Source organism: Excalfactoria chinensis, chromosome 19, assembly GCF_039878825.1.
Source record: "Excalfactoria chinensis isolate bCotChi1 chromosome 19, bCotChi1.hap2, whole genome shotgun sequence".
Lineage (NCBI taxonomy): Eukaryota > Metazoa > Chordata > Aves > Galliformes > Phasianidae > Excalfactoria > Excalfactoria chinensis.
The window spans coordinates 7,284,812-7,301,310 of record NC_092843.1 but is presented as its reverse complement, the minus strand read 5'-3'; the positions used below and the strand labels follow the sequence as shown (position 1 = coordinate 7,301,310).

General features: G+C 56.1%; 1 protein-coding gene across 3 annotated transcripts; it reads right to left on the bottom strand.

Annotated features, from left to right (window-relative positions):
* Nucleotides 1–2,648: 2,648 nt before the first annotated feature.
* On the bottom strand, nucleotides 2,649–10,446 carry LHX1 (LIM homeobox 1). Of its 3 annotated transcripts, none has more exons than XR_011905614.1 (6): nucleotides 9,545–10,446; nucleotides 8,557–8,783; nucleotides 8,176–8,453; nucleotides 7,667–7,832; nucleotides 6,414–7,323; nucleotides 2,649–2,712 (listed from the first exon to the last, which is right to left on the bottom strand). XR_011905614.1 is itself a non-coding variant. In XM_072353498.1 (5 exons), the coding sequence occupies exons 1-5, from the start codon at nucleotides 9,712–9,714 to the stop codon at nucleotides 6,944–6,946; spliced, it is 1,221 nt and encodes a 406-aa protein (XP_072209599.1). In that variant the 5' UTR covers nucleotides 9,715–10,446; the 3' UTR covers nucleotides 6,094–6,943. The 3 variants fall into 3 exon arrangements, 1 of the variants encoding a protein (XP_072209599.1); XR_011905613.1 differs by lacking the exon at nucleotides 2,649–2,712 and adding an exon at nucleotides 5,413–5,891; XM_072353498.1 differs by lacking the exon at nucleotides 2,649–2,712 and having other exon boundaries at nucleotides 6,094–7,323.
* Between the last annotated feature and the right edge of the window lie 6,053 nt (nucleotides 10,447–16,499).

The following is a 16,499-nucleotide window of genomic DNA, read 5'->3' as shown; positions in this document are numbered from 1 at the left end:
ATATAAAAAACCAGTGCTCACTGGAAACACACGTTATCATCACAAACAAAACCCCTGGATTTTACGCAGTCGAGTATTTATGAATCCATTTCAACTTTATTTTGTATTTATTTTCTCATGGTCTGAGTGACAGCTCTGATTCTCTGCATTATATCTGAGGTGGGTTTGCTGTTGCTGCTGTGTTGTGAAATTAAGGCTCTTGCACATGTTACAGACGTTTCCAAAGCAGAAGGTGCAAACCGCCTTCGCTTCTGCTTTCTTTTCCCCCTCCAAGTTCACAGCCGTGTTGTTTCCAGACTAAACGATGCCGTTACAAACAAAGGGAGGAGAAATAAATCCAGAGGAAGTGAAAGAGCAGAAACAAATGCTTACCTGAGCAGCTCCTGGGACGTACTCAGCCAACCACAGAACCACTGGCCATTGCCCCATGCATAATTGCATTTTCAAAGCTCTGCACTTCATGGAGTGAAGAAGGGATGTTTCCGACCCCAACAAATGATAAATAGCCCCTCAAAAAGGGAGGGCAGCATTTAGCAGTGCTTAATCAGAACGTGCCCGGTGTAATTCCTAAGCAATACACAGCAAGTTGTGTGAGTCCTAGTAAGTAAAATGTTGGCTTCTTGAAGCCAGTTCAGATAAGGACATCAAGCAGAATCTGTGGTATTGAAGTCTGGAGTTGTTAAAATGTTTCACCAGCACAGGCTCCTTCTGTACAGTCCATTCTCTCTCTTTTTGCCTCCACTCAGTGGGGTCATTGAGCCTGGCTCTGGTTTTAATTCCTGGTTTGCATGCCCTCAAATCACGCTGTTGTGGATTTGGTTCACAACCATTTTTTGGACAAACCCGATATCCACACCCTTTAATTTCAGACCATCACAAAAGCCTGTTTCCACACGGCAGTGCATCCCACCCAGCCCTCCACCTGCTTAGAAGCTCCAGGCAGGAGCCATCAAACTACCCGACATCGTTTCTCCAGCATGCTTCCTCTTCATTCTACTTTTCATTTCCACACTTATTTGCTAAAAGGGGAACAAACCCCACACACATCACAAACACGGGGATTTTTGCTGCTACGAGCAGAGCTTTCCATTTCTCCCACCTATTGATGGACCATTTCACCTTCCAGGAAACTGCTGGATTCGGAGGCAGCTCCGGCAGCGAAGGGCTCACACTGCTGTGTCTGTGTTAGTTACCCTCACACCTTATTCACAGAGATCCTTTTTCTTTCAGTGCATTCCTGAAATACGCCAACAAAGAAAAGCAGCGATCCATCCCAGTGTTCCCATTGGGTTCCAGGGGACCCACACAGCAGCAGCCCCGACATGCACTGTGTGGCATTGGCAGCAGCAGATTGTGACCCACACCAGGTTGGTTTGTGCCCCAGCACAGAGCTGCTCTTCCCTACATTTTGGCAAGCCAATGTAATTTTCCAACTCGGCCTTTACTCGTTTTAGCCACGCTGTTTCGTTCTGAGATGTTCTCTTTGTATCAGTGACTCAATTCGTCAGCGAAAAAGGAGAACAAGAAGAGGAAGGAGATGGGGGCAAGAAGGGAAGAGCGCACACCAAACCCATCTGCTGCAAGGAAATACATTACAGCCAACTCAGGCGTCTGTAATAAAAATATCTCCCTATAAATATTTGTTTATACTTACGGATGAATTTATTCACGAGCTTTGTTTTTATTTGAGTATTTCCAATATCCCTAATGATCATTCAATCAAAAACCACAACCGTTTCCAAGATCTGATCAACTCTTAATTGTTCTTACACCTCAAAATGTGATGAACACAGCTTACCCGCTTAGACGCATGGACTGAGGATGCTCCTAGCAGGCAGGAATTTTAAGGCAACTCAGCGACAGCCACAAAACCTTTTCAGATGGAGCAAAAACCTATTTCTTGCCCCAGAGAGATCCCCCAGACTGAACCATGCACATGCATTCTGGAGCACAGAGAGGAGCGCAGCACAGAACCTCAGCACACACAGCCCAACCCCACGGGGCAGCTTCTGTCCTGACGTTCTCCCTCCACCTCTCCCCACATCCAACACATGTGGCTGCAGTTCTGTGTCTGCCTGCAGCACAGCCCGCACTGCTCCGGCCTTCAAACCGCCGCAGTGCCGTCCCATTAACAGAGCCGAGTGGTGAGTGCCAAACATGGTGAGATACCATCAGCCTCCAACAGCAGCCATTCTGCAGGAAGCACTAAACCCAATCAGGAAAACAATCTAGTTCTCACAGCTCCCAGTAATGCTGCCGAAAGAGTGCACCGAGAACCATCAAAGCACACACACAACCCTGAGCTCCATCCAGCGATGCCCCTCCGCCCCAAGGAGCAGCACACAGAGGGCCAACCCGATGTGTGCAATGGGAGCAATGCAGCCAGCTCAGGGATTGCACACACAACTGGTAGGTAAGCATGCTGCAGCCAGTGACATTGCCCTTCTGGGGCTGTGGTACGGCCAGCACACAGCTCCTGCCCAGCAGCCACACAACGCAGGGCTGCCCTTCTTCCCATCACTGCCATAATGAATGGAGAGCTCTCTGGACAACAAGCAACTCAGCATCGTAAGCCGGGTCTGTGACTGAAAGCACAACAAATACCGTTTCAAAAGAGGCCGTCAGAAATCCCACATGGATTCGTACTCAAAATATATTTCTTTAATGGTTCCATTAATTTTAGTTAGAACTTCAAGAATATCTTGTGGTCATCTGGAACACGAAGCACAGACATAAATAAAAGCACCTTCAGAATCTGCCCCGGCCCTAGAGATACGCAGCAGCTGATTGTGCTGAACAGAGGGGAAAGTATGCCCTAGTCTGTGTGCTGGGGTGGGAACAGAAAGCCAGACTGATTGCTTATATTTAGTATGTATAAGCATACAAGGCTTAAACACAACATTCTTGCTTGGGGAAAAACTCCAGGCCACTTCCTAGAATAGCAGGAGCATGTAAATCACCGCTGTTACTTGTAAATTATATTTATTTATAGATTGGTATCAGGTACCCGTCACTCAGCGCCTGGGTACACATCCACGCACTAAAATAATATACATCATTTGGCCGCGAATCAGACTTTGAGTACATTCCTACTCTTGGGGTGCACGGCTTTACAAATCCCCTTCTGCACCCCATGCCAGGCACTGAGCAAAGCGGGAATGGGAAGGACAGCAGCACGGAGGGCAGTGAGGAGCGCTGCACAACGCAGCCACTCTGTGCCAAAGCGGTGCTGCTGAGTGCTGTGAACCCACGGCATTTGAAAGATGCTTTATCTCACAAAGTATCTCCTTCAAATAAATGAGCTCAAGGCGAATAATACTCACAATATCTTCCCAGTGCCCTTTTTTCCTAATAAAGCAGTACAGCCCTACATGGGGGATTGCAAAACCTTCAGAGAGCCCCATCCATGCCAAAGGACGTCCCACTCCTCAGGGCAGCTCTGCAATGTGGGCACCAAGCAGCCCCACGGCATCACACTCTGCTGCAGGGGGACGGCACCGAAACCAGAAGCAGCAGAGGGAGAAAAGATCAGAGATCAGAGCCATTATTCTGAGCACACTTTAGAAAGCACATTGCACACACACAGCTCTGTACATGGCACGGCCGCCTCACCGCAGTTAAAAGATTAATACGGGCACGTAAAACCCCTCCAAGCAGCACATGTGTTCCGAGGGCCTTCTCCTGCAGCCCTCTATTCACACAAGTAATGCTACTGAAGTCAATGGAAACGCTCTTGTAAACAAGGACTTACAAGAACCCGACGCCACAATGATTTCAAAGGGAGTTTTGACTGTGCGATTGTTGCTGGATTAGGGTCTTCAGAACCACCCAGCTCCGCTCTGAAGAGCACACAATTCAAATCTGCAAAGGGCTGAGGCCTCCACACCGCATCCCAGGAGCTCTGAAGGACAAGTTTGGCTTTGGGCATGGGAACCAATGCTGGGTTGGCTCCTTGTGACGGCAGAGCTGCTCCGAGAGCGAGCGGCAACGCGGGGAACAAGGCATGCTCTCCTGTGTCCCTTTAGAAACCGGTGACCTAAACTGAACCACATCACAGCTCTGCCTAAATTAGCATGGAACAAACCATACAATCACCTCGGTGCAGGAAAAAAATAAGAAAGGAAAAAAGAAGAAAGGAAGAAAAAAGGAAGAAAAAAAAATAATAATAAAAGGAAAAATGAGTTGGCAGGCGTGATTTCTGCACAATGAGATCCTCGTTTAAAATAATTGATTGGACAATAAAACAGCAACACAAATAGCAGTATTTACAAACAGCGTTTGCTCGGATCAGTAAAATTCGTAACGAAGAGATGACCCCTCACTATGCTCATGTAAATGCAAAACAGAGGGAAAAATCAGGGCAAGGATACAAAAGGCAAATGGATGAGCCAGGCGCTGAGCCACGAGGTTAAGAAATCTCCCCTGCCTTTCATAAATTGGTTGTTTAGAAACACTACGGATGGATCCCTGTTGTTTTTTATGTTTAGAGTATATATACATATATATATATGTATATATAGAAAGACATTTTGTGTTGAAGATGAACTGTCGCTTCACCCGGACGGGGGCACAGCAACGGCATCGGGAGCAAAACTGCCACTGAAATTACAGATCATACAACTTGAAAGCATTGCGAGTTGAGAGCAAAGAAAGAAAGCACTGAAGTGCTGAGAGCGGGGAGATCTGCGCCTCGGAGCGAATTTCTGAGCCGACAGAAAATAAACCAGAAGCCCGACGGAATCACAATTAGCCGAGAGATGAAGGCAAATACGCAATTACTGTCCGTGCCACCCCATTATCCCAGCGGGTGCGAGGCGTTGCAGTGAGCAGCGATGCTGCCGAGCTGAAGCAAACCCTCCAACAGCACCCGAGCCCTCAGACTGCTGCAACGAGCCATAACGGAACCGCCACGTCTGCCCCGGCATCGGGCTGTGGGAAATCCTCATTGGGTTCATTTCTGTCCCAGAAAATCCGCGTGTTTCTCCTGCCAAACCCTTCCGAGCGCTCCACAAATACCGCGCTATCAAACAATTGACTTCTTATCAGCTCCAAGAATATAACATAAAAAAACCACCTCCGCGGCACTGAGGATTTGCTGCTTCCCAGACCATCCAATTAGGAAAAAAACAAAGAAAAGACAGAGAGAGAATTACCTTTCAGCAATTACAAACACGGATCTGCAAGCTTTTTGCTGTTGATAAAACACTTGTGTTAATGAGCACTCTCAGTGTTTCCTCTCAGCACAGCCCGGTTCCATCCCATCGTGCCGGGTGGGCAACGTGCGGGGCAGCAGTGCTGGGCTCTGCAGGCACTGAGCTGCACGCACGGCTCTCTCGGGGCTCTTTTGGTTTCTCGGACACCCAATGAAGCACCAATTATCTAAACATCCCATTTTCTAATTTTATTAAAAACGCACAAATTTTATCCAACATGTTTTCTTTCATACAGTGAATGGTCTAATATGCACTGGAGGTCACACAAGCTTAGGTTTATTAGAACAATAAAAGACATATGAGAAATTTAATATATAAAGAAAAAAGTAGCAGCTGTCGACTGCATATTTGACCATAAAATTTAAATATTTTGGACTTTCATTTTAAAGACACAAAAATAAAACCTGTGTGGGTCTATATAAGTCATATTAACAATTCCATGAATGTTCAACAGGACTAAAAATTAGCAAAGATGTTCGTTCTGTTCTGGTTTTAACCTTGTGACATTTGGAAACGCCTCTCCGGGTTGCTGGTGCGGAGCACCTGACAGTATTTGTGCTATAGATTCCCTTTATTTGGCAACGGTCTGGGATTCGCGGGTTTCTCTTTGCCTTCTGTAAACAACACCTTTGACAAACTAGCACAGTGAACCACAAGCCCTGCGATCGCTTTGTACATCTACAGAAAAGAAAAGGAACTATTTTGGTTGGCTGCTCAAAAGATTTTGCTTTCGAACAAGAGGTCCTAAAACAGGATTTTGTTAGTAAAACATCGAGCTCCTGAATTTAACGTTAGACGTAAACAGTTGACTGTTTTTAGTTCAATAGAGTCTTTTCGTTTCGCTTTGCTCTCTTTGTGAAGGTAGAATGCTTTCTGTTCGTTTGTTTTTTGTTATTTTTTTGTGTTTTTTTTTTTTTTTTGTATATATATATTTTTTTCTTTTCAAGTCATTCGCCTTAGAGGTCCGTTGGTGACCTTTGCTATGATGAGGAGGTTTTGTATGTGTAGCATTGTGAAGGTAGAAGAGTCGGTGGTGGTGGTGGTGGTGCCAAGGGCTCAACATTTAGTATTCGTTATTTGGGGAGGGAAACAAAAAAGAAGAAAACAACAACTGAAAAACAAACAAACAACCAAACAAACACAAGCAAACAAACGACAAAGGAAACAAAAATAAACAAGGAGAAAGAAAAGTTGTCCCACCTGGTACTCAGCAGGCTGCAATGGCTGGAGCTAAAGAGTTTCTCGTGGTTGAACTTTTGAGAGAGAAAAATGAACAAACAAATGCGGAACGCCAGAACCATCCTTATCGGGAGCGCTCAGAGTTCTCTTGCGGCTTTTCCCCCTTTTCTTTTCAACCTTTCCGCCATTCAATCCTTGTTTTTTTGTTTTGTTTTGTTTTTAAATGAGGAGTTTCTTAAGGATTGTGGCTCTCGGGATGACATCCGACGGGGTCATCACACTCAACGCCATCCCACGGCGCGGCAGCGCGTTACTGTACAGCTTCACCAGTTCCTTTGTCATGGCACACGCAGGTCCCCGTGTCTGTGACAGACGCACACCGGGATCGTCCCGCCCTGCAGCAGCGCTCCGCTCGGAGCCGCCGGGCGCAGTTCGTTCCCAAGGTGACATTGTCTTAGGGCGGGAGAGATGTTAGATTTACTCATTTCTGTACACCGTAACAACAAGCAGACTAGATGATCATCACTTACTTAGACCCAGTTCGCTTAAAGCTACCACACAGCCGCTTCGTTCATTTCTGGTGGGTGTGACAAGTGATTGCCGTAGTTAGCACCGCCGTTGACGGATATCGAGGAGAACGGAGGACTGGGGCCGAACACTTCCGCGGACATGGAGTGCAGGGAGCCGGGCAGGGTGGGCTCGGGGCTGGGCGAGTCCCCGGCGGGGTGCGCCAGCATGTCGGGGAAGCGCTGCGCCTCTCCGGGCGGGTGGTGCCCGGGCAGCGGGTGCTCCAGCGCGCCCAGCGGCGTGCCCGGCGGTCCGCCCGCCGCCCCGAACGGCAGCTCCACCGGCGTCTGCGCCTGCGAGGAGGGCGGGCCTTGCGGGAAGAACTCGTAGTTGCCCCCGGGGCCGTAGTACTCGCTCTGGTAATCTGGCGGCAAGGGAAGAACACGGGCGGTAGCGCGGAGGACGAGCGCCCGAGCGTAACGGAGGGGAGGAGAGGCGCGGCGGGTACGGGGCTGCGGGACCGCAACCGGCAGCAGCGCACCGAGACGCACCGCGAGCAGCGCAGCGGCGCGGCCGGGACCGAGAACCGCGACGCCCGCGACGGGGAACCCCGGCCGGCCGGCCCCGGGCTGAGGCAGCGCCCGCTGCGAGTCGGGCCCGGTGTGCGGCTGGGAGACCGGCGGCTGCGGTTCGACCGGCCGCGGTTCCCGGCCGCTCTGCCCGCACCGACCCGCGCACCGGACGGAGAGAGACGGCAGCGTACCCACCTCCGTAGAAGGAGAAGGGCCCGTTGGGGAGCAGCTCGCCGGGCTCCAGACGGTCCACCAGCGGCCGCATCCTGCGCGGGCTGCGGAAGAAGGCGTGCCGGCGTGCGCCCAGCGCGCTCAGCTGCTTCATGCGGCGCTCCTTGGAGCGGCGGTTCTGGAACCATACCTGTGGGTGGGAGGAAAGGTGGGTCGGTCACGGGCACAGCACCGGTACCGGTAACCACGCGCGTGTCAGGAACGAGCGCGCTCCTTCCCAGCGCCCCGACGGGACGGCTCCCGCTCCGAGCATCTCCCATCCAACCTCGCCTTTAATGGTCCTTTAACCCCCCATTACCCTCAGCGCTGCGGGTTTATAAACCTTTTAATAATTCCAGCGCATCGTCATCCTTATTTATACATTAACCCCTCACATCTCCGCTTATTAATTCCACTGCCATCGGCGGCCCCGTTTAGACGCTCCCAGGCTGTGCAAGCTCCGCGGGGCCGGGAGGACAGCCCGCGCCCGGTACCTGGATGACGCGCATGTTGAGGCCGGTCTCCTGCGCCAGCTGCTCCCTGATGTGCCGCGTGGGTTTGGGGGTGGCCGCGAAGGCGGCCTTCAGAGTCTCTAGCTGTTTGGCTTTGATGGTGGTGCGGGGCCCCCGCCGCTTGGCCCCCAGGTTCTGGTCGTCGTTCTCGTTGCTGCCCGTCTCCTTGTCGGACACGTTGGCGCTTTCCGAGTCCTTGGCGTCGTCCTGGGAGGGGTCTTGGGAGTCGGGGGACAGGCTGGGGTCACTGCCGGTGGTAGCTGCGGGCAGCGAAGGGCCGACAGTCAGAGGGGGTGCGGGAACCGGGCAGGGGGAGAAGGGAAGGGACGGGAGAGGGAGAGCCGCCGCCCCGCACTCCCTCACCTGAATGCAGGCTGTTTTCTTTGGCAGTATTGCTGTTATTTAGGTAATCTTCTTTGCAGACGAACTTGTTTTCGTCTATGATATAGAGCTCCTCGCCGGTGGAGAGCTGCTTGTTGCACATCATACACGTAAAACAGTTCAAGTGGAACACTTTGCTCCGCGCCCTGCGGACCAGGTCGCTGGGGGAGATGCCCTGGGCACAGCCCGCACACTTGGTCCCGAAACACCTGCGGGGAGAGGCGGCGGGTCGGGGGAGGAGCGGGGGCAGCGAGCGGGCAGTGCCGTGCGCCCACCCCGACGGGAGAGCGGCGGCCTCGGAACCGAACCGAAATAAACGAAAACCAAACCGAAACCACAGTGATTAAATAAAAAACGCGCGCGCACACACACACACAAAAAACCAAACCAAACGAAAAACCCAAACAAATCCAACCCAGCGTTTTCTAATCCCAGCGAGTGCCCGCCTGACTTACACCTTGCAAAACGATAAAAGAAAACACAACCCCTGTGATCGGGACCGAAGGCAAATGCCGGCAAGATTAACTCAGAGCCTGAGCGACTTTCCCCTCCGCGTCCCGATACCGGCACCCATAAACGGGAGCGGAGTTCGGCGGGGCGATAGCAGCGGGCGATGCGGGGCCGCCCGTGGGCTGCGGCCGCTCCGCGCTGCACTGCCGGACCGGAGCTCCGCGGCGGCTCTGCGGGGCTCGGCCCTGCCGGGAGCTCCCACGGTCGGGCCCCGACCCAGGCCCGCAGCCTTGCCCGCAGCGCGGCTCCCCGAGGCGCGGCCCCGGTCCCGGCATCGCTCCGCGCAGCCCCGGGTGGGTTCGGAAGAGCAGCTGCGGGCGGGCAGAGCCGGGAGTCGGAGCGCGGCCCGACATCACCGAGAGAAAAGGGCTCCGTGGAGAGCGGAAAACTAAACAGACGGGAAAAGATGGCAAACGGATCGAAAAGAGCCGCGGCTCCGGGCGGCGGTTGCGGTACTTACCGAAAGAAGTCGTTTTTGCAGTAAAGCTTGCCTTCTCGCGAAAAGCATTTCTCTGTCAAATTGCATTTACATTCACAGCACTGAACACACTTCACATGCCAAGCCCTGTCCAGTACATTCAACAAGAACCGGTCCAAGATTGGCCTTTTGCAGCCCGCACAGTGAACCATTGTCTTTGGTTATTTCTGAGAGTGGGGTGTCGGCGTCCCAGATGGCAAGCGAAAAATCGAAAGAAAAAGAAAAAGACGACAACGGCGGCGTAGGTTTGTTTTGTGGGTTTTTTTTATGTGTGTATGTTGTTATTATTATTATTATTGGGAATAAAAAAGGAAAAAAAAAAAGCCTTGGAAAAGCGGAAGGAAAAGGACGGGAGGGAGAAAAGCCTTCGGTCGGTCGCTGTCCCAGGGCCGCGGGTCCCGGGCCCGGCCCGGCTGAGGCCGACGCGCGGCGACGCAGAAATCGGCGCTCAGATAAAATGCAAACGGCGAGAATGAAAAGAACCGCCGAGAAGAGCGATGAGTTTTTGTTTTGTTTTGTTTTTTTCTCTCAGGTCTGAGGTAGAGCAGTCAGGAGTCAAAGTGCAGCTTTTCCCAAACGGAAATCAAAGGAGGGAAAAGAAGAAAAAAAGAAAAAAGAAACAAAAAAGACGACGAGACGAGGACAGCGCTGGCGCAGGGCATCGGGCCGCCCGCGGTCAGACGGGCGCAGGCTGCTGCAGCCGCGGTGCCATGGCCCGAGCGGCGCGGAGCGGGGCCGCCGTCCGTGCGCGGGGTGGGGGTGGGGGGGGTCGCTCAGCGCGGCTCCCGGCTCCGTTCGCTCCGTTCGCTCCGCTCCCGGCTCCGCCGCTCTCCGTCCCCCGCCGTTCCCCGGCTCCTACCTGCGTGCCCCGCGCTACCCCGCGTCCCCGCGCGGCATCTCCCGGCGCTGCCGGCACTGGGGCGCCTCCCGGCGGGGCGCAGCGGCGCGGCGGGGCCGGAGCGCGGAGGGGAGCGGGGCTGCCCGCGCGGCCCGCGCCGTCCGGCAGCGCTCGGCGCACTGCATGTTCCCGGCAGCCCCGCGGCCGCAGCCTTATGCACCGCGCGCACACGTCACCGCGCGCCGCGGCCAATCGCCGCCTCCGCCGCCGTCGCCCCCCGTGGCCCCCCCGCACCGCGCCGCCGCCGGACGGGGCGTCCGCGCCCCTTTATAGAGCCGCGAGGGCGCGGGGCGCCGCCGGCCGTCGCCTTCGCCCGGTAAAGGTGCGCCCCGCGCGGAGCCCCGGGACGCGGTTCAGCGGTAGGTGCGGGACGGGGGCGGGGGGGGACGGGGGGCGCGGCACGGGCTGGATCGCGGGGTCCGCAACCCGCGGGTCCCTGTCCCCTGCCTGCCGGTGTCGAGGCGGGGATGGTCGGGCCCTGCCCGGCCCGGCTCGGCGCCGCCGGTGTCCGCGGGGCGATGTGTGGCCGCGCGTGGTCCCGTCGGGGTCCCGTTGACAGCCGCCCGCCGCCACTTTTTGGGCCAACGAAGCGGCGTTCGCTTCTACCACGAACGGACGCTCCCTTCGGCTCGCCCCGCAGTCCGGCCCGCACCCAAGCAACGCGCGGCCCTCCTACGGCCGCGTTCCGTCCTCCACGGACGGAGAAACGGGGAAATAAAACGGAGAAAGCGGCCGGAGGTTCCCCGTCTCTGCCGGCAACCCCGGCCCCGCGCCCTGCCCGCCGCGCTCCGCTCCCCTCCCGCCCCGTCGGGGCCGCGCCCCGCCCGCCCGGGATCGATGCCCCCGGCCCCATCTGGGCCGTTCTCACGCGGGCGGCCCCGCTCCGCCCCGCTCCGCCAGCTGGGCGCTGCTACCAGGGGACCGCTTCCCTTTGACTGCGGCCCCAAGTGCCATGTGTCGGGGGATGAATGCGCGGGAGGCGACGAGCATCTCACGTCCATCAAGCACCACTTTTTCACAGCGATTTTTGTTGCTTTTTTTCCCAGGCGTTACCGAAAGCATCTGCTCGGCCCGGTCCCCGCCCCCCGCCGCTCCCGGCCGCTTTCCGCCGGGGCTCCGCACTCCGCCCCCGGAGCCGCGGGTGCCCGGGGCGCGTCTCGCACCCCCGGAGCGGTTCCCCCGTCGGGATGCGGGGCTGATTGCCGCCCCACCGCCCGCCCGGCACCGCGCGGCGCCTCTCCTCCGTTTGCTTCGGTTCGTTTCGTTTTTCCCGTTGCGTTCGGGGGCTGCTGGGCGCAGGAAAAGGGGCAAATCTCAAAAAGAAGGAATAATAACAATAACGAGGATTTAAAAACGCGGATTATTTTAAATCTAATGCGGAAATAAAACGGCTTTTCAGACGACTCTGAATTTGCCTTTCGGCGGTACCGCTCCCGCCCAGTTCGGTGCCCCCGCTGTCCCCACGGCCGCCCCTCGTTCCCCGCACGGACACCCCCGGGCGCAGCGCTGGGAGCGCTCCCGGCGGCTCCCTCCTTTCTCCCGCTCTGCCCTTTCCCCCCTCACAAGCTGTGAGCACGGCCGGGCCCGGCGAGCTGCAGCAGTTTGCTTTCACCCTTCCCGCGGCCGCCGCGTGTTGCGGGGCCTTCGCCGGTACCGCGGAGCGCTGCGGGGCTGGGAGGGCCCTTCGCCTCGAGAGCGATTTCTAAGGGCGGGCTGTCCGCTGCCCCCAACCGGGCCCGGAGATGAAGGGGTCCGTTGGGCTCCCCTCGGCCCCGCACGGCCCGCTGCGCCTCTCCCGCAACTTTCCCCGCAGTGAGAGGCCGTGGGGTCGGGGTGCCGCCTGAACAAAGGTCTGCGGGGAGACGACCCGAGCGAACAACGCGGTGCGGCGGTGCTCCCGGCCCTGCGCTCCCCACGGCCGGACGGGACGCCTCGCCGCGTAGGTGCCAACGAGCTCCGAAAAAGACCTCGGAGTTGCGGAGCGGTGCCCCGGATCGCTGTGCCGCCCGCGGTGAGATGCGGGGGTACGTACGGCCCCGCCCCATCCCCTCCCCTCCCCCCCCATAACCCGGACGAACCCCCCCGAGGTTCTCCGCACGTCGGTAAATGTCGTCGCTTACATCCAAAAGCTCCCGAGTTGTTTATGGGAAAATACAGTTAATAAATAATTACAGCTCCGACGGTGTGAGGCGTCTGAATGAGGGCTGCCGAGGGGCCGGGAGGGGCTGGGATGTACCGGGAGAGGTTGGGAAAGGGCCGGGAGGGGTCGGGAAGCGCCGGGAAGGGGACACGATGGGGCCGGAATGGGGCCGAGCGCGGCCGTGGGGAACGGAGCTGTGCGCACCGGGAGCGAGCGAGGGAGGGCAGGGAAAAGGCGAATCAAAGAGAAAGAAAGAAAAGTAAAGAGGTGCGGGGAGGGGGAGACGATAAAAAAGGGTGAAACAAACCCCGAGAGGAGGCACCGATCCCCGCTCATCCATCTTCATTGTCTCCGTGTGTGCAAAAGCAACTCCGGTATAAGGAAAAGCCACTATCAAAGCCATGGCTTTATTTTATATCCTATAGATCAGGAGGGAGGCAAAGCTTTATTTTCGCCCAGAGACAGATATTTTATTTCTCTCTTACGGTTTTATGTGTGAGAGATGTCAAAAAGGTAAAATAAATTGCTAATGCATAGGCAAAACGGAGCTGTTTTGGCATGCTCTGTGTCATGAGGTCTCCCAGGGAGAGCAGGTTGGGGATTTAGGGCTGATGGGCGACTCTGGGGGATTTCTGCTAAAACATCGCTCTCCATAAATCAGCCGCGCGGTCAGCGGGAGGGGGTTGGGAGCGGACGGCGGGGGGGGGGCGCACCCGGGGCCGTCCCGCACCGCTCCGCCCGCACTCAGCTCCCGGGGGCGGTTCGGGGCGCTCAGCGCCGCTTCGCCGCGGGCCGGGAACCGGGAACGGGGAACGCGGCGCTCCCGGCAGCCCGCATCCTCCCCGGGGCCGGCTTCGCGCGGACCCTCTGCGAAGTTAAAATATATCTCCCCGGGCTGCAACAATTTTCCTACTTTTTGACCTCGGGGATTTCCCGGCGCTCTAAGTTCAAGGCGCAGAAGCCCGAGGCGATCACTCATGTAGGCACTCCCACCGCCGCCGCTTTTCACCACGTATTTTATCATTTCCCTGCCCGGCTCACAACCCGCGGTAATGGATGGCGGCGCGCCCCGTCCCCGCGCTAATTGCGTCCCTGCGCTAATTGCGTCCCTGCGCTAATTGCGGCGCGTGGCCGCGTCGAGTGCCGGGCCGTGATTTGCGGCAGCGCGGGGACGCGCCCCGGGCCGGGCGGCACGGGGGAAAAAATGAAAACCAACCCAAACGTCGCTGATTGGCGAGTTAATTATTTCAGCCCCCCCAACACAAACACACACACACACGGATGATATCGTTTTTCCAAGTTCGGCGGGGCTGTGCCATTCACTCATCTCACAGATGCTGAACTTCCCGGGGAGCTAGAGCCGCTCGGTGCGGGGCCGTGCGGGTCTCTCCGCACCCCCCGGGAGGACTCTTTGTTCCCGGGGTCGGGGGCGGGCAGCGCTGCCCCGGGGCGGAGAGAAGAGGGCCCCGGCGGGAGGTGCGTGTCGGCTGCGCGGCTCTGAGCGTCTGACGGCACCGCCACGCAGTGCCCGCGATCAGCGGCGTTGTCGCACGCACGGCCCCGTCCCAGCGGAGCGCTTCTCACTGCCCGCCTGGCCCCGAGCAGCGACGGAACCCAGCCGGCCGCGTCCGTCCGGCTGTCCGCTCCCGACCTCGGGATTCATCTCCTGCTCGTAGGTGCCGTAGTTTGATACGGCGTTACTCCATAACATCCCGTGTCACACCGTGCTATCATAGGCTGCTATTTAAGGCTTACAGCAGGACGCGGAGGCTCTGCCCAGAGCTCCCTATTCCCGGGAGGCAGCTCCGCGGTGCCCGGCCCCGAGCAGCCCAGGGGACAGCAGGCAGTGGGGGCACTCGGAGAGGTTGTGGGTGCTGCAGAGGGGCCGTTAGTGTTGCTCCATGACCCCACGCCGAGACCCCATTCCTACCGGGGCACCGCTGTGCCGCTGTGACAACAGTGTGTTGTGGTAAGGTGAGGCCAAACAAGTAAAGTTCAGAGAAATGCACATTCTAAACTGTGCCATCGCCTCTGCCTTTGCACAGCTGTGAAGTGATGCTCTAAGTTTGGCTGCGCACGTTTGCAGCCTATCTCAACACTACGACGAGGCTGTGGGAGGCACAGCCACAATCCCATCACTCTGAAACACATCCGTATCTGGCCTTCAAGATGAAGACAAGCAGAGCGTTTTGTCCTGGAGTGTGACATGTCACAGGCTGCAGCTAATTTTTTCCAGCAGAAGCCGTGGGACAACTCCATCCCCAGGAGGGCTCTGTCTGGGGATGCTGCGCAGCTGCCCCTTCCAGGACGAGCCCCTCACGCCTTGCCAAGGGCCAAACTTCCTGCTCAGAAACTCACTTAGAAAACATCAAATTGTTCTGAAAAATAATCCCTTGTGTCATTGTTCACCACAGCCCAGCAGGGCTGGTAACACTGCGAGGACACAGGGGACAGGATGCAGTGGAACAGGCACAGCCCACACCTCTCAGCCTTCAGCTCCCCTCCTCACCACAATGCCCGGGGAGAACAGAGCACGCTGTGCCGTCCCCACTGCCCCAGGGGGTGACACTGTCTGGCAGCACCCAGCGGCTCCCCGGGGCAGCCTGTCCCGCAGACGCCATCCCACAGCAGCATTACCACTCCAAAGTGGCAAACGCGCGGTGTGAAGGGCTGCTCACACCCGGCTTTGTCATGCTACAGCCCGACCCGCTGCTTTTCCTGTTCGGCACATGCAGTGTTTGCTCAGCTCCTGGCAGTGAGCTGCGACCTCTGCACGCTGCAGCTTCACGCCCGCTGCTCTGAGCTGAGAACGTGGTGCCAAAGGAGCAGAGCCCGCAGGGCCCCGCTGCTCTCATGGCTTGTCCCTGGGATTGTCGTTTGCACGGGGCCAGGATGGAGAGCATCCACAGGCCGGGTCCATGCATGATCCTGCTGCGTCTGCAGCTGCAGGTGAGGGTGATGCAGGGAGTGCAGGACAAGGCATCCCACTCCAATCAGAGCATCCCTACCAACCAACCTGCCCCAAACCACCCCTCCGAGCCACGACAGCCCCGCTGAGCAGCACATCCCCCTGACCACCTTTTGCTTCCAAATCTCATTTCAAATAGAGAACCACCCATTTAATACACACCATCTTCAGGAACAAACCCTACTGGATGCTTTCACAAAGTCTGCTTTTCATGCCAGTGAAATCACAAAGCTTTCACTGATAACAATTATCCGATGCACGGTGCTGCATGGCCTGACATGGGGGCTGCAGTGTGTGTGGGAATGGGAACTCACTGAGATGATGGGCCTGCAGGAGGGTCTCCCCACCTCCACTCACCGTCTGCCTTTCCAGCTTTTATGTTTGAAAAATCACCCTAAACTCTGGAGTTCTAGATGGAAACCAACAAAAATATGGTTGAAAGGCCGAGGAAATGGCCATCCCACCCAAATGTAGGCATGAGGTGTCAGACCTTCCATGGGAAAGCTCAGCTGGAATTCATATTATTTGCTTAAATCTGCAAAATACAAAGAAATCGATGCTGGTATTAAAATATATATATATATATAATAGCCCCTCCAAAGCCTTATAAGGACATCTCAGACATGCTGAGGTTCCTTTTCCATAACTGTTAAGCAGACATCTGTAAACATAATTGGAATTTACTGCACACGTGAATAACTGCATATAAATGAGCCTCTGTTATGGGGGGGGGTTAGGAAGGGCTGTGCCCCCCCCCCCCCCCCCCAATATGACGGTGTCTGCAGCACAGCCCAGCTCAATTCCAAACGTCAATTTTCTACATTTTAATACATGTATATTTTTTTTCATAGCCGTCGCCTTGTTACATTTATCACAAAGCCTCTCTGGATGAGCCATTCCGCTCAGTTCTGTGCATCTCCAGGTCTGTTTA

Coding starts and splice junctions, on each gene's coding strand:
- LHX1 (XM_072353498.1), bottom strand. CDS start 9,714: ATGGTTCACTGTGCGGGCTGCAAAAGGCCAATCTTGGACCGGTTCTTG. Junction 8,784..9,544: donor TGCAAAAACGACTTCTTTCG/GTAAGTACCGCA, acceptor CTCTCCCCGCAG/GTGTTTCGGGACCAAGTGTG. Junction 7,324..7,666: donor GCCCTTCTCCTTCTACGGAG/GTGGGTACGCTG, acceptor CCTTGCCGCCAG/ATTACCAGAGCGAGTACTAC.